This window comes from Elgaria multicarinata, chromosome 5, assembly GCF_023053635.1.
Source record: "Elgaria multicarinata webbii isolate HBS135686 ecotype San Diego chromosome 5, rElgMul1.1.pri, whole genome shotgun sequence".
In the NCBI taxonomy this organism is placed as follows: Eukaryota; Metazoa; Chordata; class Lepidosauria; order Squamata; family Anguidae; genus Elgaria; species Elgaria multicarinata.
The window spans coordinates 34,444,388-34,472,026 of record NC_086175.1 but is presented as its reverse complement, the minus strand read 5'-3'; the positions used below and the strand labels follow the sequence as shown (position 1 = coordinate 34,472,026).

The 27,639-nt window shown below is 37.4% G+C and overlaps 1 protein-coding gene across 2 annotated transcripts in view; it reads right to left on the bottom strand.

Moving 5' to 3' along the window:
• PCCA (propionyl-CoA carboxylase subunit alpha) overlaps positions 1 to 27,639 on the bottom strand; it is a 260,737-nt gene that overhangs the window by 57,300 nt on the left and 175,798 nt on the right. For both annotated transcript variants that reach the window (XM_063126107.1, XM_063126108.1), the window contains exons 20-21: positions 14,697 to 14,795; positions 8,194 to 8,247 (exon numbers count right to left, since the gene is read on the bottom strand). In XM_063126107.1, coding sequence (XP_062982177.1) covers positions 8,194 to 8,247; positions 14,697 to 14,795 — 153 coding nt within the window. The remainder of the gene's footprint in view (positions 1 to 8,193; positions 8,248 to 14,696; positions 14,796 to 27,639) is intronic.

Sequence of the window (27,639 nt, the reverse complement as noted above, 5' to 3'; positions counted from 1 at the left end):
TGTGGGTTGTTTCCTTTTATGTGGAATTAGGTTGACTGACTTTAGTAATCACAATGGCCGCCAAAGGCCAGTAAGTCTGGCCTCCCACCCAAGGCATGTTGGGAGTTATGCCCAAGGCATGCTGGAAATTGTAGGCGTAAACCTAGGTTTTCTATTAAATTCTTTAAAAATGCTTAAACCCCCAAAATTCATGTTTTTAGATTTTTTTTCTGATCCATGTACACAAAGATCTGTCTGGGTGAACAGCATTAAAGCAGTACCATCTGTGGAAGTGGGTAAACATTTCCGGACATACGTGACACACACATACTTTCTGCTTTATAGGTAAAGATTCCAAGGGGTTAAAAGAAGTTCCAATTCACAGACAATACATAATGTAGTAGGTCTGAAAGAAGGGAGTGGTCACATCTGCATAGGTATTCCCCTAAAGAAATGTAGCTGAAGGCAACTGTGAGAAAAAATATAGAGCAGTAGATAATGGTAATAGTCTTAGGGTAACTTCTGTAAACAGAAATCAAAATACACACGTGCACAACTATTGCACATTGAGAAAAAAAAGTGGATGGTCAAAGTATCACCACCATCCCTGTTACTTCCAGAATAAATAACTGGGCCCAGCTTTACTAATTTCATTGTCCTCTATTCACCCAAGAGATGAACCTGATCTTTCCTTTATGTCACAATCCTGGTGACAAAAAGACACTTTTTTCATTAAGATTTCACTTTTAAAAATACTAAGTTTCCAAAATCAAACCATTCAATACTTGAACCATATTTTAAAAACAAGATTTTGAAATATCATGTCCCCAGAAAGATGGCATTTCCAATGCCATAGCAAAAACGAAAAACAAAAAACCATTTGACAAAAATTAGAAAATAAAACCATGAGTTTAGTGAACATTTAGCAATATTCGACTATCCTAACAAATTAGGATTCAGTTTGGAATTATCATCATATATTTCCTACATATTCAAATCTTTTCTCTTTTCCAATGGCAAACATTATACATTACTATATTCATAAGGAGCCCCTAGGGAAACCCAACCACAAAAGCAATCTCTTACTGGACACATGCTGCCTCCTGGACAATTTGGTCAAACTCATTTCATATCCAGAGGAGGAAAAGGGGGGGTGGGCAGGGACAAAGTGCAACTAGAACAGAGCAACAAGGCAGATGGCCAGTTTTATTAATCTGACCTTATTTGTCCAAGACCAGATAAACAGAACTGTTAAATGCACTGATGCTTCAAAATAATCCAAAAGCTCTGTAAATCTAAGATTTGCATATTTAAGATGGAAACGCCAAACAGATCTGGCATTCATCAATGGTTTCTAATAATTCTAAGATACGTAATAGTCTTAATAAAAATTGGTCTAGGATGAACACAGAGGGAAGTTTGAACATGCACACCTTAAAGCACCTGCTCTACAGGGTTAGAAACTTTTCATTCACTATACTTAGTAAGTCTATGAAAATATGTGGCAAAAATCATAGTCTTTGTGTATCATCCCGCATGATCTCAGACGACAAGATGCAGCACAAGCTTCATCTCTTGCTAATTAAACGAATCAATTAAGAGACTATTGTTGCAACTGTGTAACTGCTGTTCTATAGTGGCAATAACAACCCCACAGGGAGGTCTTTTACTACATTAAAATGCTGTCCTCCACAACTCCATCTGATATTATTAGAAACAGTTATTTGCGTCTTGCTGTCATATTAGTAGCAGCAGCAAATTATGGAAATATGCAGACCAGAATGGTCCCAGTATGAGATCAGGTTTGGTTTTCAGCCTCCGAGGGAACAAATGCTGAAAATTCCAAAGTTCCCCAAAGTTCATTAATGGAACTGATAAATTTACCAGCACAGCAGCCATTTAGATGCTAGGTAAGGGTCACATATTTGCATACTTTCCTGCTAAGCTGATACAATTCAACTAGATAAATTATCATATTAAGTTTACCCTCCTGAGTTAAACTGATGGAGTTCAAAATTGTTTTCGATGGTTGTCATTAATCGCTGTTACATCTTAAATGCTTGCTTTGAAATCTAATTGTGGTGGTGTGCCAAGGGTCATATTAATAGCATTCTTAATGCTAAAGACTTGTAAAAACATGTTTATTTTACTGATATCACTGAAGCTTAAAAGAGTAATGAGAAATGAAGTATATTTATTATCAATAAAAATACTTAATTTAAAATGTACTTTGTGAGATATAAATTGGGTTTATCTACTTCATTTTGAGTTTGTTTCATTAAGATTCCTGGTTAAGCTTCAGAACCATGTAAATTAATATCCATCTGCAAATTTTAAGAAAATGTAAAATAAAAGTGTAAAAACAAACAAATGCCACAGTTGCTATGCTTTTCTCTTCCACTAGCTCCCAGGGAGGAGAAAAACAGGGGGAAAGAGGCAGGTGAGGAAGTAGCCCCCTCCTCCACCCTTTTCTGCTCCAAGGTCTCATCTACACCAAGCAGGATATTCCACTATGAAAGCGGTATATAAAAGGCAGGAGTCACACTACTGCTTTATAGTGGTACTGAAGTGCACTGACAACTGACACATACCGTATAACCCTTTTACACCACTTTCATAGTGTTATATCCTGCTTGGTGTAGATGTGTCATGCCCCCCCCCCAACAGTTGTCAGTGCACTTCAATAGTGCTATAAAGCAGTAGTGTGGCTCCTGCCTTTTATATACCGCTTTCATAATGGAATATCCTGCTTAGTGTAGATGAGCCCCAAAGGTCCCCTTCCAAAGCAGCTTTTCCATTCAAGTAGGCTTTGGGGTTTTGTAACATGCATTTGCATGTAACATGCAATTCTGAATATATAATTTTTGAGCAGATCATTTTCAAAACAGAACAAACCAGGGAGGGATCTACACTACTGCTTTAAAGCACTTTATAACAGTTTTGACAACTGTTGGGGCCCAGGACACACTGCATATAGTTTTCAAAACGTTTTCAAAGTGCTTTAAAAGCAGTAGCGTATATCCCCCCCAGATTACAGTTGCTCTTTTAGGACTTGACTTTCATGAAATCTTGCCTGACTCCCAGAAATGGAAAGTTTATCAACATGCTGTTGAAATCAAAGGGAAAGGAACGAAAGCTCATAAGTTTTGAGCTTTCTAGTCTATTCCACTGTGAACACATAGGTTATAATAGGTTTAAAATAAACAAATATTCAGTTTAAATCTGTAGCCTTGGTCTCTCCTAGCTTTTTTCTACTAGCCAGGCTTCAGCCCTTCCTCTTGCTTCCTTTTGTTTAAAGGGTGGTATCATCTTAGAAGAGGGATTCTTCCTTCTCTTTAACACAGGAAGGAATACCTCTTGGAGAAGACGCCTGTTGTAGAATGCATATATATCATTTAAAACAAAGAATGCTCTTATCTTTCTATTGTTTTTGAAGTACTGTCTTTGCCCGTGTTCAAATTTATTCTAATTTACCCATCTGTTAAAACTCATAAAATTAAGAACTTAGATTTCCTTTGTTGTGTATCAGCTCTAATAAAACATTTCAAATGATAGATAGCCATTTGAGATTAGAAAAAGTGCCAATGGTAGGGACTATGTATAATATCTACCAAAAAAAGAATGCAGACAGATGCTGGAGATGTGGATAATAGGAAGCCAATTATCTGCATATATTTTGGAATTCTAAAAAAACAATCCATATTGGCATAATATCTTATTGTATATTGAGCAAATGACAGGCTATAAAATATCCGGTGATCCTTTAAATGTGCTGTTAAATTATCTTAAAGACATTGTAGAAAACAGTTATATACAAATGGCAGTTAATTTATTTGCTACTGCAAAAATTATGATACTTTCTCACTGGAAGAAAAAAACAGATTCCCCTTTATCGGACTGCTTTTTCATATAGCTAGTATGATGAATTAACCTATTATATTTCATTTCAATTCATTTCATTCATTACATTTCTATACTGCGCCATAGCCAAAGCTCTCTGGGCGATTCACAAAAATTAAAAACCATTAAAATACATTATATAAAGTATAAAACAATTCACATAAGGACATAAAAACAGAATCATGCATGGGGAAATCAGATGATTGAAAATAAATTCATTGCAATATGGAGATGTTATCCATTATATTTCGGAATGAATCCTTTCGATATATTGACTTGGTTTGTATGATTTCCACAGCCCACAACAGCCAATGTTGAAACCATATTGGGCTGCAGTGTGTGCAGGGTGGTTTTTGAATTATTTATTTATTTATTTATTTATTACATTTCTATACCGCCCAATAGCCGGAGCTCTCTGGGCGGTTCACAAAAATTAAAAACATTCAAAGTATAAAACAACAGTATAAAACCATAATATAAAATACAATATAAAAGCTCAACCAGATAAAAACAGCAGCAATGCAAAATTACAAATATAATCAAATTTAATCAAAATTACAAAATAATCAAGCAGCAACTTGTCTTATCATCTGAACGCAGGTGGCAGGGGTTGTTCAAGGGTTAAACAACCCTTGTATAACCCTAGAAGAGGCCATGGGTTATGCAAGGGTTGTTTAACTGTCACACAATCCCAGCTGCCCAGGTTTGGATGATACAGCAAGCTTCATCGTGAATATTCATAATGGCCACCTACGCATGCCAGGACACACCACAGCCCATCATGTCTTACTGTACGTATTTCTTTGATTCTAAGACGCACTTTTTTCCCATATAAACATCTTTAAAAACGGGGTGCGTCTTAGAATCGCGGGTGCGTTTATTATTTCTTAGAATCAAAGCTTTTTTTCTGTTGGTGGTTCTGAAATGAGTGTGCATCTTACAATCGATGGCGTCTTAGAATCGAAGAAATACGGTAAATAAATAAGCCATGGTGGCTGATTGTGCAAATTGGCCCAATATTGGTCCTTATTCTCCCCTTTAATCTGCAATAGATATTGTTTAGTTTAATAATATCAAATAAAGTTATTGACTGCATGTATACAGGAATGGTTAATTTTATGTTGACATAATTATTAGTTAACAGGAAGTTATTGTCTATATATTTATTAATTTTAAAATTCGGCAGCCTCCTTAAACGGCAAACTTGGTAAAATGTATTTCTAGTGTTGGTTGTCTGAAGTGGAGTCCAAATAATGCCATCTTCCAATTAGGGCTGGTATTTTAAGAATTCCTGCCTTCATTTATCCCTCTTGAAGGTGCCACCTGAAGTATATTGCTTTGCTCTGCTACATGGCAGGTTCAGCCCTGTGTATTCCCAACCATCCTCCTATTCTGAAAGTCGAGTTACAACACTGGATCCAGGGGCATCATGATACTGTCAGTCAAAAACAAACTTCTCAGCCTTCATATGTACCAAAATTGGTCTGGAGAGCCTGAACTGATCTTTGCATTCAAGGTTATTGGAGATTAATACATACTGATGAGCATATTGGAATGAAGCCTAAGTATAAATGCATTGGTTAATGCTCATCCTGTTATACTTGCCTCTCTCCCACTCCATCTCTATTTGGCCCCATCACTATCCTCAGTTGTTTATTCATACCTCTCTATAAAGTGCCATGTACCCTCGGTGGCACTGCAGCATTATATTATCAACAACAAAATTGGATAGCTGCTAACTGGAAGAAATCACCAAAAACCTGTGAAAATGTCAATGTAACAGAGCTCAACTTGTATCCAATTTAATTTGGACATGGCACTATATTTCCAGTTCTACCTTAGATCAGAAGAAGCATATCTTAACGAAAATGCAGAGGAGACTGCTCACAAATATGGATTGTATTCTTTTAGTTGATTCTTTTGGTAAATGTTTTAATGTTAAATTTGTCCATTACAATATGGCTTCTTTAGAGAATTACAAGGATGCTAATAAAGAGTTACTGTTTGGTTTCTTTGCCAGCTTTTCTCAGTTCAGTTGATGCCCAAGCCTTATATGAAAGATCAGACAAAAGCAGACTGTTTTAGCTATCAAACGTCAGGAAAAAACAACCACCAAGGAAACCATTTCATCTAAAGTTGAAGAACTAGTGCCAATGAAGAGGTCAGACATGCGTCAATAGCATGGAAACACACACAAATATTCTTCATGAAAATGGATCTTTAATCTATTATAATTCTCACATGAAAGGGACATATTTATTCAAGTCAAACCAGGGCTTGAATAACCTCAGATTTTAGTCTCAGCTCCATATTTACATTAATTACTTAATAAATGGTTTGAGAAGAACAAGAATTGCCACTGTAATGTTTACAGCTTTCATGAAAATGTACTTTAAGGCAGAACTGAGTAACCTTTTAGGGATGAAGGGCCACATTTCCCAGGGGAAATAGTAGTAGAATGACAAAGCCAAAAGTAGATTAGGCCTTGCTAAAAGTGGATAGGAACACCCTTTCTGTCTCTACCTGCCTTCATTTATCCATTAATATTTTCTTCCATTCATTCTCTCTTAGTCACACCCACCTGCTCATTCACACAAACACACACTGTGGTTCCCAACCTATAAACTTGCCATTCAGCTTGCCTTCAGTCACACCCTGCTTTCCTGTCTGGTCCCAGCCTGCTCCACATCTGCATTCCTTCAATTCCCAGTTCTTTTATGGAGCTAGCAGTTCTAGTATAAACTCTACTGGTCATTCTGGTTATACATTAGTGTTTCCATCTCTTATTCCTGAATGAATGAATGAATGAATGAACCAATAAAGAACATCCATTTGTCTCTCTCACAATTCTCGTCTCTTTTTTTCTCCCAGACTTATGTATAAAGTCAAAGGCCAAATCAGAGCATAGTACCTAAGAGTTTCAAAGAGCTGCTCTAGGTGTCAAATTTTGCCATTGTGTTGTGTGTGTGCCTGCCTTTTTTCTCTAAAGCACAATAAGGGTGATAACACTCAACCTCAAAAATTCACTTAGAGATGTAAAATAGATGCAATATATTAGAGATATAAGTGATATATACAACATATATATACAGTTCGTAATCAATCTACAGAACAATTTCTCCTAGCTGGTACATGTTCTTAAATCCCTTTAAACAAATCCAACAGTGCAAAACCTCCACAATAAAAATTAATAAAGAAAAACAGAAACAGAAATAATGTCCAATGTCACCAGCACTAAAGTTCACAGTAGCATTTTACGTTTTTACAAAACTGCCTAAGAGCAAAACTTTTAGATAATAATAGTTCAGAAGTATATCACTCCACACGTGCACAATGTCAGGCGTCTAGATGACATTCATAAGGCGTCTATTGAACATACATAATAAAGCGTCTAATAAATAAAGCATCTATTAAACATTCATAATAAGTCATCTAATAAATTCATAATAAGGCGTCTAATAAAACATTTGTCCGGTACATATCCTGTTTTGAAGTATCTTCGTCAGTTGGACGCAACTTGTTCATAAAGGGAGCCATGGCTGTACATTTAGGGTGGAACCCTCCAACATTGTCACCATATCATTTTCACGTTTCAGACCGCCAGATAATGCTCTCAACTACCTTTTTTCTCTAACAGCCTTCTTTTTTTTCTCCAAGAGCAGCAGCAATGTACAGGGAGCACTGGGCATGCAAGCACCTGATTGTCTACAAACTATTCTTACTCTGTGGTGGTGGTCTTCTTTCTCTAGTAGTAGCAGCATGGTGGGAGGGGCATTAAGGGCTGTACAGAGTGAGGGTGAGGGTTGCATGCAGCCCAAAAGCTCTGGGTTGCCCACCTGTGCTTTAAGGTTTGGCTGGAAACTGGAGCGACTGTCCCCCTCTTAACTAACATAATCACTAGTCTTTTCGTCCAACTAGTAGTGAGGATATTGCTATTAAGCTAGACTTTCACCATCTCTTGTGACTTTCTTAATAAATCGGCTGTTAACTTGCAGGCCACAAATCTTGTTCAGCCTTTTAGTTGAAAGTCTAAGATGCTGGATGTTCTATACTTCCAGCTGCTTTGTATGTGAATGTGTGTGAATATATATGCCTCTCACACCGGACACGGTTTAATGTTTACATACCGTGTCCTGTCTTAACTTTCCTATGTAGGTATCTTCTCTGTAAAAAAAAGTGCTGAATGTAGGTTTTCATGTTGTTTGAACTCAGATATTTACATATAATAGTAACAAGTGAAATGAAAAGTGTATGCTCGATAAAAAAAACCTTATATCTAATAAAAAATGTGCAGTAGATTTTAGTACTACTCACCACTGTGCCAAGGAACTGAATGCTTAGGTTTCCACTTGCATCCCGTGTAAGGCACTAGAAGAAAGAGATTAATAGGAATTATATTATGTTCTAAAAGCAGAAGCATTTTCCTCCCAAGAATGCTGAAAAAGTTATATATTGTATGTGTGACTGACAGATAAACAGACAAAAATTGATCCATGTCTCTTTTCATTAATCACTGATCATATAAGACATTCTAAAAATATTGTCAAAATTCATAATCAATTAATTGCTATCACTTACATGGCCTTGTTACTCCCCATTGATCCAAAGAATCTACAACATATCTATTTGAGCCATCACAGTCTAGTAGTTAGAGTTTAAGACTAAGACTGGGGAAACCAAAGTTCTGAGGAAACCAATGTTCAAATCCCCATTTAGCTATGAAGCTTTTATTGGGTGACTCTGGGTCAGTCACTTTCTCTCACCCTAACATATCTCACAGAGTTGCAGTGAGGATGGTTGAAGGAGAAAACTATAAAAGCCACTGTATGTTCCTTGGACAGCAAGAAGGATATACAAGGAGGAGGAGAAAATTCAGAAATTATAATCTACACTTTTCCAAGAAAGTAAGATGAACATTCTTACTAAAAGGTAGATTCAACTTCACTTTGTAACAAAGATGTACAGCTGCTCAAGTTCAAAACCAAGGAGCCTCATCTTTCTGTTGCCATGCAATAAACCATTAAGCAGTAGTAGGGGAGACAGAATATATTAACAGTAAAATTGAACAAAGAAAGTTATGAAGGATGAATGTTCTTTGGGAACATCTCACATATGTCAAATGTTAGTTCCTTCTTGTTCAAGGAATTCAGAGTGATATTTTAGTGTCACAATAACTTTCCCTCACCTGACATCTTTCCTTTGGATGTCTGTGGACAACATGGCACAGTCTGTTGTCAACAAGTAGAGTGGCATGAGGATATTGCTCCTTTTTTAATCTGAAACTAAGCAGTGAAACCTGAGAATAATCTGTGCCCACAGCATTTTTCTAATTGTTGGCAATCAACCAGGAAGTGAAATCCTTTGGGTTCCCCTTCCACTGAAGCCAGTTAATTACAAATGTTCCTGCTCTATTTCTTTTTCTCCTCAATCTAGCCAGTTTTAATTCAACGGCACCCAAGATTCTTGGTGGTATAGCCTTCCAATCCCCTGCTCCTCTATTTCCATAGTACTACCTTTCCTTCCTTATTTGGTAAATGCTAATTTATCAAATTTTCATCATTTTCTATCCTCTAATTTTGGCCTATTAGAACTGGAATACAGACTCATATGCTAGGGGGTGAGTATACTAATTGAGCTTTCCCCCCTTCTCTAATGAATGTGCATGTGTGCAGAAGCACTAATAGCTGGGGGGGGGGAATCATGTCTTGGGATTTTGAATAAGCATTTCAGCTAATTTCTCCATCTGAGTAGCAGTTATTCCCATTTTAATAAGACCATAGTGCATAAATCCACTGTGCATGAATCACATTTCAAGTTAAAACTCTTAGACTTGTGTTACTTGTAACACATGTATACACCTAAGTTGTGAGTCTGCATGAACAAGGAGGCACATCAACAATCCCCATTCCTTGCACAGCAGGGAGATGCTCCTGATGATTTAATTGGGTGAGAGGTCAGCAGGTCTAAGTTATATCTCATGTGTCCTGGCTGATCCACAACAAAATGGAGATGCTAGAGTCAAGGTGTATGAACCATACCTCAAAAATAGCTGAGCAACAAAGCTACTCGCACAAACACAAACACACATCATATAAAACAGGGGTGGGCAATTTGTGGCCCTCCAGATGTTTTGGCCTACAACTCCCATGATCCCTTACCTTTGGCAAGGGCTGATGGGAGGTGTTGGTCAAAACAACTGGAAGGCCAGAGGTTGCCCACCCCAAACTAAAATGCTGTGAAACAGACAATCTACTACAAAAAAGCAATGTTTATTGGTAGCAAGTCCCCCTCCTAAATACCCTCTGCAGCAATATTTTACATACATGAAGCAACACCTTCTTTGAAAAATTTTGGGATTATTTTTTCCAAATGAATGGACTATTTAGTGGCACTCCACTCTGTACGGCAATAGGAAAACAAAGAAGAATGTGCCAAGTTTTGACATATTTCAACAAAATGATTAATGGAATGGAAAATATAGGAAATAAAATTTCATACAAAATTCCTGACGTTTACATTTATAAAGGAAACAGGAATATACACTTTTCCCCAGAGACTGGGAGAAACACAATCAAGTTTTGGAAACTGCAAAGAAGAACAAAGTTCCAGCTGCCTACAATGAAGAAACTGTATGCCAAAACAAACAGGTACAAACTATTTGATAAGCTGTCAGAATTGGTAAAGTGAAATTAAAGGATATAATTATTTTCAATGGATGCCGTTCATCCTCATTGGAGACGTCATTTAATATGGTATTTAATAACAATCTCGACAAAAAAATGTGTGTCTGATTGTTGTGTGCAAGAGTGACTGTGTGTATGTGTGTGAGAGAGAAAGTGTACAAGTGTGCATGTGTGAGAGAGAAATAGAGCATGAACACTGTAGTTGACTCTTGTAACACTGCATGTGAGTCAGATCCCATCAAGTTGGAATATTCTTTTTTAAGAACAGAATTATATTTAAAATCTGTCCCATTATTTTTGATATAAAAGACATATTCAAAACCTAAATCTTCAAATCTAAGAGCTGAATCCTCTAAATTTTTACTCATGCTGGTAGTCCTTATTGAGGCAAGTAGATCAACTGATACCAATAGAACGTGTCATCTGTCAAATCTTGTTATGTGATGAAATGCAAACTAACCCCAAATCCTGTCAGTCTAAAGACTACAAAACTATGGATAAAATCAGAATCTATTATCAAATATAAGTACACCACCCAAAGTTGTTATCTTAGTTTATAATGCAAGACAATCTGCTCTTCCCTGCCACTCATAAAAGACTTTTCCAAAGTCCAGTAGACTGCAACTATAATCAAGACTGAATTTGCAGTGTTACAAAGGATAAAACCACACATTATTTTAAATATGTAAGAACACAAGTAGAACGTGCTATAAGAAGAGCATGCTGGATCAGACCAGGAGAAATGGGCATTAAAATGGCAAATGCTTCAATGTTAACCAGTGCAAAGTGATGCATATTAGGGATGGGTTAGAATTTTGTTTTAGTTCGGTTCTGATTACAACCTACCAAAATTTGCCAAAAAAAACCCTCCATATTTGGGGGAGGGAGAACTTGAATTAAAAACATTCAAAAGTGGGAGAATTGAAAAATGACAGAGACACATTGAGTGCTTTTCTCTTAAAAGTCTATTTGAATCCCTGTGTATTCAACGATGTTTGTGGTGCTGAATTAGATTGCCATCTCTCTCTCTCTCTCTCTCTCTCTCTCTCTCTCTCTCTCTCTCTCTCTCTCTCACACACACACACACACACACACACTTTTGACAGGCTCCTCATCGTTTAACAGCTACATGGGAGGCAGGTATCTTATGATCCCCTCCATGCTACGGACAGATGTACCTTTTAAAATTTGGCTTAGTGCAAGATAGGTGAGGATTTTGTTTCAGTTTTATTTGATAAGAATTTACCAAAATCCACAAAGTTCTTCATATTAAGGGAAGAAAGAACTTGAGGTTTTAAAAAACTGAATGTGGGAGAAAGTGAAAGTGACATATTTGTTTGTGCATCTCTGATACAATTATAGGGAGAAATCCTAACTTCACATAATACAGTGATGAGATTGGATTTGAAAAATTCATAGAGGATAAGGCTATCAATAGTTACTCATCATGATAGCTATATATTACCTCCAATATCAGAGGCATCTGATTCTTAATCTAAGAAGATACATCCTGTATGGGAATAAAGGCCTAACTAGGCCACTGTTTTGTACCCACAGTGACCAACCAGATGCCAATATACATCTGTACATTTTAGAGCCAGTGTGGTGTTGTGGCTAGGCTATTGGACTGTAATGTTCCCAGGCTCAGAGACTCAGCAGCCCCTCAGATACCATCCCCTCAGACACCTTCCTGGTCTGAGGACGTAACCACCACCCCTCAACTCCCATAGCGTCTTCTACTAGAGGGCCCACTGGGGGTCACTTTGCCCAGGGTGCCCTCAAAACTGGAGCTGATGCTGAAGTCCAATCTTTTGCCATGAAGGTACTGTGTCCATGTTCAGGAATCCCCATATACTTGAAGACAGTGGATGCAAAAGATGTAAATGCAGGCAGCTCAGGTAATAGGATGTATGTGCACTCTTTCTATAACCCAAGCCAGCCCTTCCTCTCCACTTGGTCAAGTCAGGCAAGTATTATAGCTCAAAACTTGACTGGGGAAAGTGAAAAGAATGATGGGATATAGAAATGTGCAAAGAGCTCCTGTTCTTTATAACAACCAATTGGACTGTATGGGTACATATACAGGCACTCACATGGGAGGGGGTAGGATTTTGTGGAATGCCTACGTGTGTGTTAAAGATCATAATATATAAGAAGTGCTTTTATAATGTTCCAGAATGTTCTCTTTCAATCCCCCCACCCCAGGTCATTTCCAGAATATAAATCAGCCTTGGTTCTCCCACTATTCAAACCAGATTATTCACCAAACCGGGCAGAACATCTTAATGGAAACAATAAGCACTTTGAGCCACATACAATCTTGCACTATTAGAACAAATTGTTTTGATAAAGACAAAACGATAGTCTACAAGTCTTTAAGAAATTAATACCCTATTGTTGCAATAATATGGTGAAGATAGACAAGCATATCAAATAATTATATTAACTCATATAAATAGTGGTAATTTTAAGCCATATTACTGTCAAAAGTGTGAACAAGTACCCAGTAATTCCATTTGAACATAAGGATACACACAATTTATATTTTATATTAATTTTCATTTAACATTATGAGCCAATGTAGAACTATGTCCCACATTTGTTTTCCTGAGCATTTTCCAGTGATACTGGTAATTGTTGAACAAATCCCAAATTGAGCTGAAGGGAGTTCACCTATCACTACATGGGGCAGAAAAGGCATAACTCACCCTCAAAAAAGATTATTTTTATTAATTTCATTTCATTTATTGCAGTTCCATACCATCCAATAACCATTAAAATACATTATACATAGTACTGAAAACCATTTACATACAAACATGTAAACAGACAGCACACACATATATCTAAACAATTTTAAACAATCAACAATAAGAAAAATCCAGGACCTCTTTAAAACCTCACTATATGCTGTCAAATGCCTGAGAGAAGAGGAAGGTCTTAACCTGACATCAAAAAGATAGCAAGTGGTGGAGGTCGCCAAATTGTTTATTTATTTATTTAAAATATTTCTTGGCCACTTTTCAGGGCAGAAGCCCTCTCAAGGCGCCATACAATAAATAAAATAATAGAACAGTCTTAAAAAGTTACAAAACTCAGTAAAAGCAGCAAAAGGCAATAAAAACAGTAGCAAAACAGCAAACATATTAGGGGAAAGCCAACGTAAAATAATGTTTTCAGGGTCCTTTTAAAAGCCTGTAATGATGGCGCTTGGCGGACCCCCAATGGCAACGTAATAGGCAAGATCTTCCTTAACTTCTTCTACTTAATTGGGCATTAAACTGATGGGTGGTGTATGCACTGTGTTTGAAGAGAAAATGTGTTAGAGAAAACCCACTGGGAGATATTGGCCAACTCCTAAGCAGTGATTCATAAATCTGCTCTCATAGGAATCTCGGACCAGCTTTAATTTTTAAAAGGTCAAAGTTTCAAAATGTATTTAAAAAAAGGTTTACACCCATCATACTCACTCTTTCAGACAATGATTTGATTCAAAATAGGTTGAGTAGTAGTACTGGATCATCTCAGCATCAATATTTTTGTCTTAATGGGATTAAGCTTCATTTTATTAGGCCCCCTCCAACCCAACACTGCCTCCAGATTTTCAGGGACATTGTTGCATCCCAGAGTTGAGAGGAAAAGGAGAGTGATAGCTGGGCTCTATTGGTATAGTGTTTACATTTTATTCCAAAATCTATTACAGCCTCTTCCAGCAGCTTCTTGTACATCTGGAGCATGGGGTAATGCATAGGCCAACTCATACAGGGCAGGGCAGTTATCAGCTAAGAGGTAGAATCAGAAGCCCTTCAAGGCAGTATCCCTATTCACAATCCTGCCAGGTTATGTAAAAGGATATCAAGGTCAATGCTGCTTAAAGAAGAGGATAATAACTACCTCATTTTTAAATAAAGTGACGAATGTCCTGGTGCATGTATGGAAATGCTCGTATCTGCAAAAGGGGCCCTTTGGATCCCAGCTAATGTGTGCAAGTTAGCCTGATATAAAGCAAGCTTGCCCCCACTGCCTTCAACACAAGTTAAGCAAGTGCAAATATATTCTGGACAGCAGCCAACTTTCCAGATCTATAAAACTAGAAAATATATATATAAAAAGCAGTAGCAGAAGAATATTTACCTGTACTGTTCTCTGAACACCATCCACATTAACAGACAACAGGGCTGAAGCCAAGTTCCACTCACTAGTCACGCTAAGTTTTATCCCATCAACGTCCACCTGTTGTGACACCAAAGAAAACTGTTATCATAAAGCCAGACAAGAAACAGATCTCAAGTTCATTACTGCATACAAAGGAGCAACCATATTAAAACAGATGGCTTCCAAGCAACCTGTCATGTTTACTGCTTCTGCCACAAAAGACAGGGTCTAACAACAGAGACTTCTTAGCATCTCTGGGGAAGAGGTGAAGGACCTGCGAACAGCTGCCTGTGGAGGGCTATAAGTAATTTCTACGAAGTAGCAAACAGCCATCCAACTTTTAAACCATATCCGGACATGCTACATTTACTGTAATTAGACAAGCAATTCATATCAATTCCAGTGACACTTGCCAACCCACGCAACAGGCCTTGCATATAATATGCTCTCCAAGGACCAAAGAAGAACTTTCCCTACGATTTAGTGAAGGGCTTTTACATTGTTTTCTTAATTAATATAAATCAGTAATTAATCTCAAAGTCCAGTCAAACTTTCCAATTTCTGTCATATACTTTCTCCAGTAACTACAACTAATCAGAAAAATCTAATTTTTCACATACATCCTTTTCAGTGGTAGAACAGTGTAAGAATACTTAATTTATTAATTAAACAATTTGCTCCTTTGGTGACATGAAAAGAAACTTTACATAGGAAGTAAATTGCCACTGATAAAGTGGATACATTCTGCCTGTGCTCTAGTCTTACGTTCAAATAAATGTATATATTTTGAATTACTCCAGATTGAACAATTTACACATAAATGCACTATCACAAACTTAAAATATCATCACCATTTAAAAAGATGGCTGCGTTCAGACAGCATGATAAGTTAACATTGGGGTAATAATTAACTCAACAGTTTATCTAGGGGGTACTGCCCACACAACATTATAATAATCAATCGTGGTATGAATTAGGATCAGCACTGAGTTGACTCACTCATCCCCTGTCCTCTCTCCCCCCTCAGTCCTCCAGCTAGTATCCCATCAGCCATTGCTGCCAAAAATCTATCCTGCCAGCTGGACTAGAGGGCTTTGACTGCTCTTGCCTTGTTACTCTGTGGCTGACAAAATAACCAACGATGCCCTCCACACAACACGATAACCAATGGTGGTTCAAATAGCCAACTCTGCACCGTGTTGGTTATTTGTGTTAGTTATTTCAGCCAAATAAACAAACATTGGTTAAAAAACTCCCACCACACAATACGATAACCTACAGTGGGTTAAATAACCAATCATCAACTATTTCAACCACCATTGGTTATTGTGTTGTCTGAACACAGTCACAGTCATACAAGCCAGACTTTAAACATCAAGTGTTAATGATCAGTTTTCTTTTATTGTAAAATCAAACAAAATGGAGATTTTGTTTAGTATGCCAATTGTAAATTTTAAGGTTCAAAGATTAATTTTGACCTATTATCTAAGCAGAACTATGGCAATCAGGTGGACTTTATTTCTCTAATCCAGAAATAATATTTACCAAACTTTTTAGACAGAAAATCATGGACTGGCCACCCATTTTGTTTACATGATAATAACTTGTGAAATTTAGCATTTAATCTCCACACACCAGTTCAAAGCAGGCTCTACATGCTTATTAATTGTGAACAATTACACAAAATGAAGAAAAATGCTTTCTATCATCTGGAGCTGGGTATCTTCCAGATGTGATATAAGTATTTATATGCACAGGCATTTACAAGCTGAGCTGTGAGTTATTTTTAGATTGAGATTTAACTTTAAAAAAAACCTTCCTTACATGTTGTAGTATTTATTACATTTACAATAAGTCATTCTGACCCATTGGGACCAGAATAGACAACTGGGACTTGCAACCAACAAAATGATGCAGTGCACCCTCACTCCCTCATGCTGCTGTTTAGGATTCCAGCCAGTCTGCCATACCTTTTCTCTGGGATACTATAAACTGTTAAGGATTCTAGCAATCCAATTCACTCCTCAAATGCCTGGTTTTCTATGGGCTGGTTCAGACAACACGCTAAACCATGCTGCTTAACCAGAAAATGTGTAATTGAATGCATTCCATTAACCATTTTGTGGTTAAGCAGCATGGTTTAGTGTGTTTTCTGAACCAGGCCTATATTTCCAACTGATACTCATCATTCTGTGGCTTTGGGTTAGTACCCGGCATGCTCCATCCTCATTTTTGTAAACCGCCTAGAGAGCTTTGGCTATGGGGCAATATATACATGCAATAAGTAAATAAATAAATTCAGCTGTTTTGTAAGAGGGATTGCCCCTTTGGATGTGTTCCTGAATAGCCACATAATATTTTGTATTATTTATTATATTATATGGTTATTTATGAACGTTTTTAAACATAACTGTTTTTAACTATGAATTTCTACTACTACTATTGCTGCTACAGTGATCAATTCATTTAACTTAAACAGCTGAAAAAATTCTATGTTTATTGATATCAAATTTGTATCTTTCGATACAATGAACTTGCAAATGAGCTATATGCTGTCAATTTTCTCTCCATCATCCATATTATGTTAATTTACACATTTCTGCCATCTTCCAGGACTTTGCTAACCACTCCTTTAATGAATATGGCTTGGAATTACTCCACCATTTTGCAATTAGAATCTTGGCTACTGTTAGTACTTTCCGCATGATTTCTCTGTCAACTGGCTTAACTTTCCTCTTCCACATATCCCAACAACTAAAAAGTCTAAAGGATCAGAATATTTAATCATTAAGTTAATGGAGTGAACTATCTTTTTCCAAACCATTTTGATTTCTGGTCATTTCCTACCGTATATCAGGCTTACACTGGTTACACCTCCGAAATCTATCATGGTTGTTATTATAGATTTTACTTAGATGATAGTGTGGTAAATACCATTGGTATAAAATTGAATAGCAGTTCTTTTTGATATTGACTCAGTATGACCAGACAGAATGTTTAGTGCAAACTGATTTCCATGTAATTAATGAGCCCAACCTATGTTCCCATCTATTTTTTAAATCCATTTCCCTTATTACCATTATAAGGTATGACATATACCTATGATAGCAACCTCTTCACTACCTTTCTCTTGGAGACCAACTTTTCAAATTGTGATAATTCAGTAGGTGTAGCTCATATTCCCAATGATAAAATGTCTTCACTGGGAAAATAAATATTTTTGTATATCTGTTTTTAATGTTCATTGTTTTTTTAACTGTTGTAAACCGCCCAGAGAGCTTCGGCTATGGGGCGGTATATAAATGTAATAAAATAAAATAAAATAAATAAATAAATAAATAAATAAAAATAAAACCGATGAGGTACATTTCCTCATTCGCATTGTAGTTTAACAAACCAGAATGCCTGGCTTGTCATTATGTGCGAATGCAGCCATGAAAGACATTAACAATTACATACCTGGCATAATAATTTCTTCTTTCTATTCCATGTTACCAGTGCAGCTTCAGTATTTGGATTAGATCACTTAACAGCCTTAGGTCTCTTCATATCAATCTTACTGGACCATGGAAGGCCTTCTAGTACATTATGACCCAGCTTGCAAGATGAAACAACCCACGGCTTGTTAAACATGGGCTGTCTGGGAGTGAGCAAGCAACCATGCTGGCTCCCAACTGCTCGCACGCATGTCCAGTGCACTAAATACCCCACAGATGCTCCATTCCTGGTTGTTGTCTGTTATGTCTGAATCCAAAACTCTGGGTTGTTGAGGGAGAAATAACCTAGAGATATTACCCAAGAACAATTTCAACAATGCAGAGTTTGGATGTCACAGTGAACAACCCAGGAATAGAGTGTCCTTGGGTTGCTTAGTATACCAGAAGGGAGAGAGTGGTCAGCAGCCAGCATGCTAGCTTTCATCATGAGAACTGGGTCAGTCTGTTCTACTCTTATCAATGGAGTGCAAAGACTGCTAGTACATACACTTGCACTGTTCTCATCCACAGAGTTCCTTCTTTTTTATTTGTCCAATAAATAAAAGATTTTAAAAAGGCTGCATAATGTATTTTTTAAAAAAAATATTGTTTGTACTAAAGTAAACCTTAGGGTTCCCCCACGCATACTGATACCTCCCTCTTGTTTGTCAGTGGCCTCATTCTGGCTGAATTTCTGTCACAACTGGTGCACTGAGTTCACTAGTGGAGGGAGTAATTTGAAATAGTAAATGTAAGTAAAAAACTACTGAAATTAAATTTGTGTAGCAATTAGATTAGGCATTCCAACTGCGAAGGCATCAGATCTCAAGAATAAGAACATAAGAAATCTTACTTTTATTTACTGACTCTATAAATCATGAAACTGCTCCAGAGTCACAACTGGCCCTTTCTAGTTCCAGTTGTGACACATGTGTCATTTAACCAACTTACATGTCAGTCAAATAGATTTATGTTTATAGAGGCCTTTTCAGTTTAATATGATTACAGTATGCATAATGTCTACTTGCATCGCCAGAGAAGCAAAAATTGGTGCATGGGAAGGTAGGAAAGGAAAAAAAAAGATTTGAAGCAGTACCATGCTGGGTTACACTAGAAAAGACTGGCAAAAGCAATAGAAAGGAAGAAAGGACAGCAAGTTGAGCCTGTCAAGTTGGAAGTGATAAAGTTTATATGAAGGGAATATTGATATAAAACCTAGCTACAACAGTAAAATGCATTATTTGCTTTTATTTGTTGACCATAAAATGGTACCACTTTCACGCAAAAGGTCACATATTTATCTCTTGCAGATAAAATGTAAGATCAGCTTAAAATAGCTTTGAAGTGATTATTGGTACAACCTCAAAAGGAAGTTCAAGTACACGGGGTTTCAATCTCATTAAAAGAAGACTTTTTGTGTGCAAACTTTCCTTTTGTTCATATTTGCACTTACTTCTAAAAAAGACCCCAAGAGAGAGACCCAGTCTATGCATTACATATCCCGAGGAAAGCTCAGTTACCTATTTATAGATCTTGCCCTTTTCTACCAAACTAGATCAAGCGTTTTATTCAGTACATGACTGCAGGAGAGAAACTCATTTGCTCCGAGTGTCATCAAGGCAGCCTTTTACCTGCTATGAATGAGACCAGAAGATTTTTGAATTGCTGGGCTTCTGCTTCAAACTCACATTAAAAAAAAATACTGTATCAGTACGAGCATTGCTTTCAGTTTTTTGAAAGTTTTTAGCACTTACAGGCTGCCAAGAACTACAAGAGTATCTGCCTTCTCCACATTCACATATGCATCATGACAGCTGCTTTATGTGACACATATGCATGCAAATAATCTGCAGAGATTCTGCAAAAGTATTTCCAAATGTTGGAAAACAAAGGAAACATTATCTCTTCCACACAGCAAAGCTGGAATATCCAAAATACAAATATTTCACCTTCACAAACTGAAAATGCACTTTAAAGTAGACTGAAGTTGCAGGTGGTCTTTCTGGGCTATTAAGAAAAAACACACAAAACTTAGCAGTAGGGTAATAACTTTATTAGGGCCAACTAAAACATCAAAAAGTAGCAAGCCAGCTTGCTCACCACTTTGTGACGTTTTAATTGGCGCAAATAAAAGTATTGCCCCGTTGCTACTTTTGGATTTGATTGTATAATCTCTTATTTGGGCTAATGTAAACTGTAACTGGCGTTTGGACTTCAGCCAACTGCAAACACATTAGAGAGTTGGAACAGCATGTCCAGTGGCAATGAACCTACTTTGCTACACATATGTCTATGTAGACTGAAGATTAGGTTCACCATCTTGATTTTAAGTTTGTTTGTTTTTTAAAGATAGAAACAGCCGTGGGGCTGTGGTAGTCATTGTCATAGTGAAATAAGATCAGGGCCTCAGCACTGTCCCATTTGAAGAATCCCCCCCCCTATTATTTAGTCCATAGGGTAAATAACAGCTTCAGTGCAGCATTAGTACTGTATCAAATACGTAACTGTTCTATAGATTTTACTGTGTCTGAGAAGAATGACACTTAAAAAATTAAGGGAATGTCCATATTTGAAATAAATGTTGTTCATCCTCCCATATATTATTCTGCATGTTTTATTTAGGGTGTAAATAGTTATGGTGATTATTCTCTTGCTAGCCAAAACATTTGAATAAAGGAAGGTCTGAGTAAAGGAAGGTCTTTAAACAGGTGTCAACTGCAGTTTTGTAGTAAATAATATCATCACAGTCATATCATCAAGGTTCTCCCAATTAGGAAATTGTACTTGTTTTAATGCCAAAGGAAGTAGGTAATCCCACACTTGTGCCAAATTCTTCCAGGGTGTGCACACCTTTTCCTCTGCATTTACGTAAGTTGGAAAATGCAATGTTCCAAAGAGATTATGGAAATATTTTCACATTAGTGTTTTATCTGCTACTAATATAATTACATATACTGAAGGTTAAATACATCAAAGTACCTTGCATGAGCCAACGTGAGGAAAATTATTTTACAAAACGAATCATTGCTGACAGGTTTCATCTGATATGAAAGGGCAAAACATCAATGGCAAATGACTAAAATCTAGTTAATCTTTCATTGTTGAAGACATGAAAGAAAAGGACCAAGGGTCATTTATTCATTACAAATCTCTCCCCACATTCACAATGTATTATTGCAGAAAGAGAGGGAGGAATGAAGAGATAATGTGTTACATATAGGGAAAGACTTCTGCATTTACGTGCAAAAAAGAAAAGAAAAAGCTGAATAAGAGCTGCTTCACATGAAATGACAACCCAGAGTACAGACTGAGAATGGATTGTTCTTGAATTGTGGGTTCCTGTTGAGTCATGGGTTGTCATTACATGCAAACCCTGCACTATGATTTAATTATGGTTTAACTACGAACAACCCAGAATTCACAACCCATCAACAAAACTTGGGTTGTTTGTGGTTAACCTTTACCTTTAAAAAACACTTTAATACATATATCTATAAAGAGTCCTGTGGCAACTGTATAAAGAGGTATTTGAGGTTTGACCTATTTTATGTAATGGTAAGCGTTCCAAACTATGTTGATTTTATTATGACTTTTAATTTTTATGTGTGATTTAATTTCTTCCTGTAAGTTGTTCTAACTTTCCATTTTATAATGAGAAAACAGGGGATACATGGAACAAATAAGAGATGACCTAGCTGACAGCCTGGAATTCCCATTGCTTATGTTTCAGTGAGTGCCATTTTGGCATTCCCACTCACCCCGTCAAGAAAAAGAGGGGTACCACACAATCAATAGCAGCTCCTGGAGGAGTTATCAGGGGCACCTCAACAAAGAAGGAAGTATCAGAGCTTCTAGAATACTCACAAAAATGTTTTAGGCAAGGGCTGAATCACCAGGTGCTAAGGCAGAAGGTTTCTGCTATAGGAGGTAAACTTAGGTACAGGAGCAAAGTCCAATTCCACAATTCCTTCCTGCCACTATACATGAAAAAGTAATTTGCCAGCTATGAATTTCTGTTCTGGGAGCTACTTGTATGTCATGTCTCACCACCCTGAGAATTTCCACATTCAATATTGCCAGCTAGGGGTCTCTGGGAACATCCATTTGCAATTTTCCAAATTTCTCCATTACTGTTCTGTAGGTGTATTTGCTACTGCACTTACAATGTAATCCTATGCATGTTTACCTACAAATAAGTGTTCAATGGGATGTGCTCCCAAGTGTGCATAAGACTGCAGTCTCAGTGTTTTCAATTTCACTACCACCTTTAACAGATTGTTCTTGCCGTTCTGTCCATATTATTTGTAACGGTATTCCAAAAACATATAGGGTAGAACATTTTGCAACCAAAAAAAGAATACACACTGTTTCAAGCGTTAAAATACTACAAGTGCTATCCTGTTTACCATTTGAATACCAAAAAAGCTGTCAAACACACACAAAAAGAGTGATTATTGCCTTCCATATCAGCATTTCAACTGTCTATTGAAGACATTAAGGGTGCAATCTTATGCATGTTTCGACAGAAAAAAAAGTCCTACTACTCCCAGCATTCCCAGGCAAACATGGCTGGCTGGGAAATGCTGGGTATTATAGGACTTTTTTCTGTCTTACTATGCATAGGATTGCACTCTAAGTTTGTGCTACAACTCAGGGTGGCAAAGAAAACATAGGCCATTATAGCCAGCAGCAATTCATTAACAAGATGATCCAATGAGTAAAATTCATGAGCTGTTTTTCTCAAGCAGTAGTGTTCCTACCATCTGCCATGCAGCATATACAAAAGCCACTTTTGAAATGGACGGTGAAGTTTTGGTATGGAAGTCTGTTATTCAATAAAAGAAGACAAAAATTTCACTAGACTGTGAAAGCTGAGTAGCTCTTTCGATCCCTGCCATACTTGGTTTGTATGTGTATCCAACCCCTTCTTCCAAGTAGTTGAAAGTGGCACATGTAAGATTCCCAAGTGATCTTCCTCAATCCTAGTACCTTTAAAGTTGGAATGACATCAGGTGCTTTTTAAAACACTTTTCTTAGCCATTCAACCATTTCCTGCTTTTAAAGAGTAATAAATGTAAAGCATTTCCCCCTTTCAAAATAAGCACACCTGACTTATTTCCATGTTTCTCAACTGGTGTGATCTCAGTTTTGCTGAAGTCTTGTTTCCTTTCCATACATCATATGGAAGCATAAAATTAAGACTAGTGTGCTCGCAACAGGCCCCAGAAATTGGTTATTTGCATTTCTTTGGGTTTGATACTTTAATTTTTCCAAACCATGGGTTGTATTCCATGGTGCCATTCCTCCAAGTGGAAGGGAAACCACTGATGGAATCGATGTTCCCTTCCCCTGCAGCCTCCTAAATTTGCTCTGGAGAGTTTGACACTTTCAGGAGCAGATTTGGGGGGCTTCAGGGGGGAGAAGAAGATGGGAAAGCCCATTGCATGAGTGGAAGTCCTATTGCGCAAGTGTACCTCCATATTCATTCATGGAAGCCCACATGTATCACAGTTCTGCACTTAATGAAGCCTTTTACTTATAGATAACTATATCCAGATGAAGCTATTTATTAAATGAGAAGTATTTCCATCAGGGAATATGTTGACAGTTGAGATATCTCACTAAGGATATTTTTGTCCAAGCACAATGTAGTCAATAGACATGATTTATGTAATTCCAGTAAGTGGATGGGAAGCATTATGGCCTGGCAAATGGGAAAAAAATGAACATGGGACAAACTGATTCAAATGTCCAATCAGCAAACTTGCATTCTTGGTGACACTGGCCACTATGGTTCTTAAGCACCCATTGGTAAAGCCGGAGTGACAGGGAACTTCATAGGCTTGCCACCAAAATATCATGCCTAACAAATAGTGCTGAAATATGCTTAAGAGCCTATTAGACATTCTAGTGCCACACTAAAAGTGGCCTACTTCAGAAGGAGATCTATCATGAAGAATCTATGGGAAATGACTGATAACGCAAATCATATATAAATCCTGGATTTCATATGACCCTTAAATAGGTGTCATTTTAATCTTGAAGCCACTCCCTACACCTCCTGTAATACTTATTCCCTATTTCTTTTCATCTGACCCATAAAAAATTACTCCTTATACTTATGCTAATCCTCCACTTACATCTACTCTATTATTTGTCTCTTTTGCTTTCATCTTCTCTACATTAATTCCTCACACTTCTTTTGATCTAGCCTATTTGCTCCTGATAAAAATTGTCAGCTATAATGTAATGTTTAATGTTACAGGGCAATATTTTATTGATTTACTTCTCTTTCCTTACTTGCTTCTGCATAATGATGAGCATTACGTGTATTTCACAGGATGAACCCAAATACAAACTATATCCTGGATGTTGTTGTTGTTTTACATTGATGTAGCTGAAGCGCTTTACAATGCTTAATTTGTAGGTAGTATTTCTCATCTAGTATTTCTCCAAAACTGTAAGTGCAATCGCACTTGCTGCTGAGAAGTCATAATGACTTTTCTTTGCAATAGCAATGCTTACCAGCAAGTCAGGAGTATGTTATTTTCACCACTTCATAATAAAAATAATCAGAAACCTCTCAGGACAATATACTGAACTGTTGTTAATTTGTAGGGGGGTTGGGAAGTAGTGTTTCTTCCAGTTTCTGGTAGCTTTTTCACCACTAGCTCCCCATTGTGCACTGGCACATGAGCAGCCTTAGATACTGCCCGCATAGTTAAATTATGGAACTCACTACCACAGGACGTAGTGATGGCCACCAATTTGGATGGCTTTAAAAGGGGATTGGATAAATTCCTGGAAGTGAAGGCAATCAATGGCTACTAGCCCTGATGGTTGTGTGCTATCTCCAGTATTCAAGGCAGTAAGCCTGTGTGCACCAGTTGCTGGGGAACATGGGCGGGAGGGTGCTGTTGCATCATGTCCTGCTTGTTCATCCCTGGCCGATGGCTGGTTGGTCACTGTGTGAACAGAGTGCTGGACTAGGTGGACCCTTGGTCTGATCCAGCATGGCACTTATGTTCTTATGATCTTCTTAAAAATGCATCTCCTTTCAAGGACATAATGCAAAAATAATTTGGGAATTAATTACCAAAAGTTATGGCACTGGCAACCAACTTAGTTTTTTTAAAAAAAGATTGTAGGAATTTATAGAGGGTCACTGATGGTCATTAGCCATAAAAGTGAAATCAATTATCTAGGTCCAGAGGCAGTGCAGCTGGTTGATGGTGTGACGTTTGTGTGTTTTTGGAAATATCTGGCTGGCAGACCTATGTGGGAAACTTGATTCTGGATTAGACGACCTTTGGACTGATTCCGTAGGGCTCTTCTTATATTCCCTTATATTTACCAAGGGTAAGGGATTGCTGCATCATCTCCTGTTCTCTCCGATTAACTACAGAATGAGCAAAGTTGAAGAATGTTTCCACTAAAGGAATCTATCAGTTGAGTACTGAAGACTTTTTAAAATATGGACATCTGACCATATTGTGGCTTTGCAGCTCTTTGTTAAAAGCATAAGATCTTTCTACCCATGAAGTGGATATTGTTTGAGAGAATTAGCTTTGATGTCTTTAAGAAAAGTAGGGTTTCTGGCCTTGGAGGGGAAAGACTAACAAAGAATTTAAGTCACCTCACTATAAAATCATTTGATTTTTTTTCTTTTTTCTTTTCTTTTTCTTTTTTACTGTGCACAGCAAGATAATGTAACACAAAGAAGGACAATGTTTTATCAAAATTCTCTGGCTCTTTTGTGGAGTACACCATCTCATGTAATTTGTGAGACTTTTCTTCTCATGTTTAGCACCTAGAAAGAACTATGTCCTCAGAAAAATTAAGGAACGATTCCTTTCATCTTCTTGCAAGCTTTAGGCTTCAAATAGTGGCACAAAGGCTAATTTCCTGCTGGGAAACTAAGGAATCCTTGGTTAAAGATCTTCTTTGGGCACAAGTCCTAACCTTCAAGCCCAAACTACAGTAGATACGCAGATATGCCTTATTAACATGTAATGCTTTGGTGGGTGAGATACAATTTATAGATCCAAAAAGGGATGGGCGAGGTGATGCTAAGCCCTCCCCCATGCTAACACCTTCCCCTTCCCCACAGCCACTACTGGCCAGGTGCTTTTCTCCCAACCACGCTTGCTACTAGTATCAGAGCCTGAATGAGAAGAAAGGCCTTTGGGGGACAGACTCCAGGAGTAAAAGATGTAGGAAGGGTCAGCAACCCCAGCCTATGCATTCTCTTTTGTCTTTTAAATTGCACCCAACTAAAGATGTACAATTTCCGGAAATTTTGAAGCCATGGAAAAAGCCCGGGGGGTGGGGGGGTGTTCTGTTTTTTTACTGGGGGGAAACTGGAAATTTTTGGAAAAAACTTTTTACAGAATGAAAATTACTTTGTTACTTAAGGAACATAAAATGTAATTATGTCCAAGTTGGTTTGGCATAAAATTATTACATTTGGTACATTAAAAGTACAGAGTATTCAAACAATTATTACGAACTGAATTTACTTTTTAATTAATTTATTTTTTACCTTTTTGGTAACAAATGGAGCTACAAGTTCCTGAACTGTTAGGAACATCTGAACTGTAAGGAACCTCTTTGGTTTTGCCATTTTATGAGGAGCAGGCAAAAAATAATTTAAAACAACAACAGGGTAAACCATCAACATTAGTAACAAAGAACATTATTTATGTCTATGCTAGTCCTCCACAGTGTCAAGCAGACATAAAGCACCCATTCCTATAAAAAAACTGAGAAAAAGTGGGGGACCAAGATTCAATGAATATGCATGAAATTTAATCAGACTCATTTCCTGAGCTATAGCGATCACTATCAGTTTCACTCTCTGCTTCAACAGCAGTGCTCCCTAGAGGCAGAAATGCATCTTGCTCTTGCATTTGAGAGTTGTAGTCTCAATTTGCAACCTAGGACTTGCTTGTCCTTGGTGCACAGAAATTGTAATAATCTAATACTGTACATAGTTTTTAGAAATCATTTGGAGAAGTAAATATCTGCACCTTGTCTTAAACATTTTATTCATCATGATAAAATAAAACATCCCATAATCCATTTTCTTCAAATTTTTTTGAGAAAAAAACCCAAAAAAGCCTTCAGGAAAAACAGAACCCCCCAATTTTTTCCTTATTTTTTCTGGGTTTTTTCCAGGCCTTCACATTTTTCCAGGCCCCAACCACTCATGCATGGGGCAAATCCATGTTTAATGATGTAGGCCTGCCACTGTCACATGAAGACTGGATTTTAAAAGTCCTACCAACAGAAAACCCAAAGCCATGAGTCAAAAGGAGCTATAGCTCATGGTAGCAGAACACATGCTTCCGTTCAGGAGGTCTCAAGTGCAAACACCAGTGTCTCCCTTTAAAAGGTGGTAAGGGTAGGAAAGACCTTTGCCAGAGACTCTAAAGAGCCACAGCCAG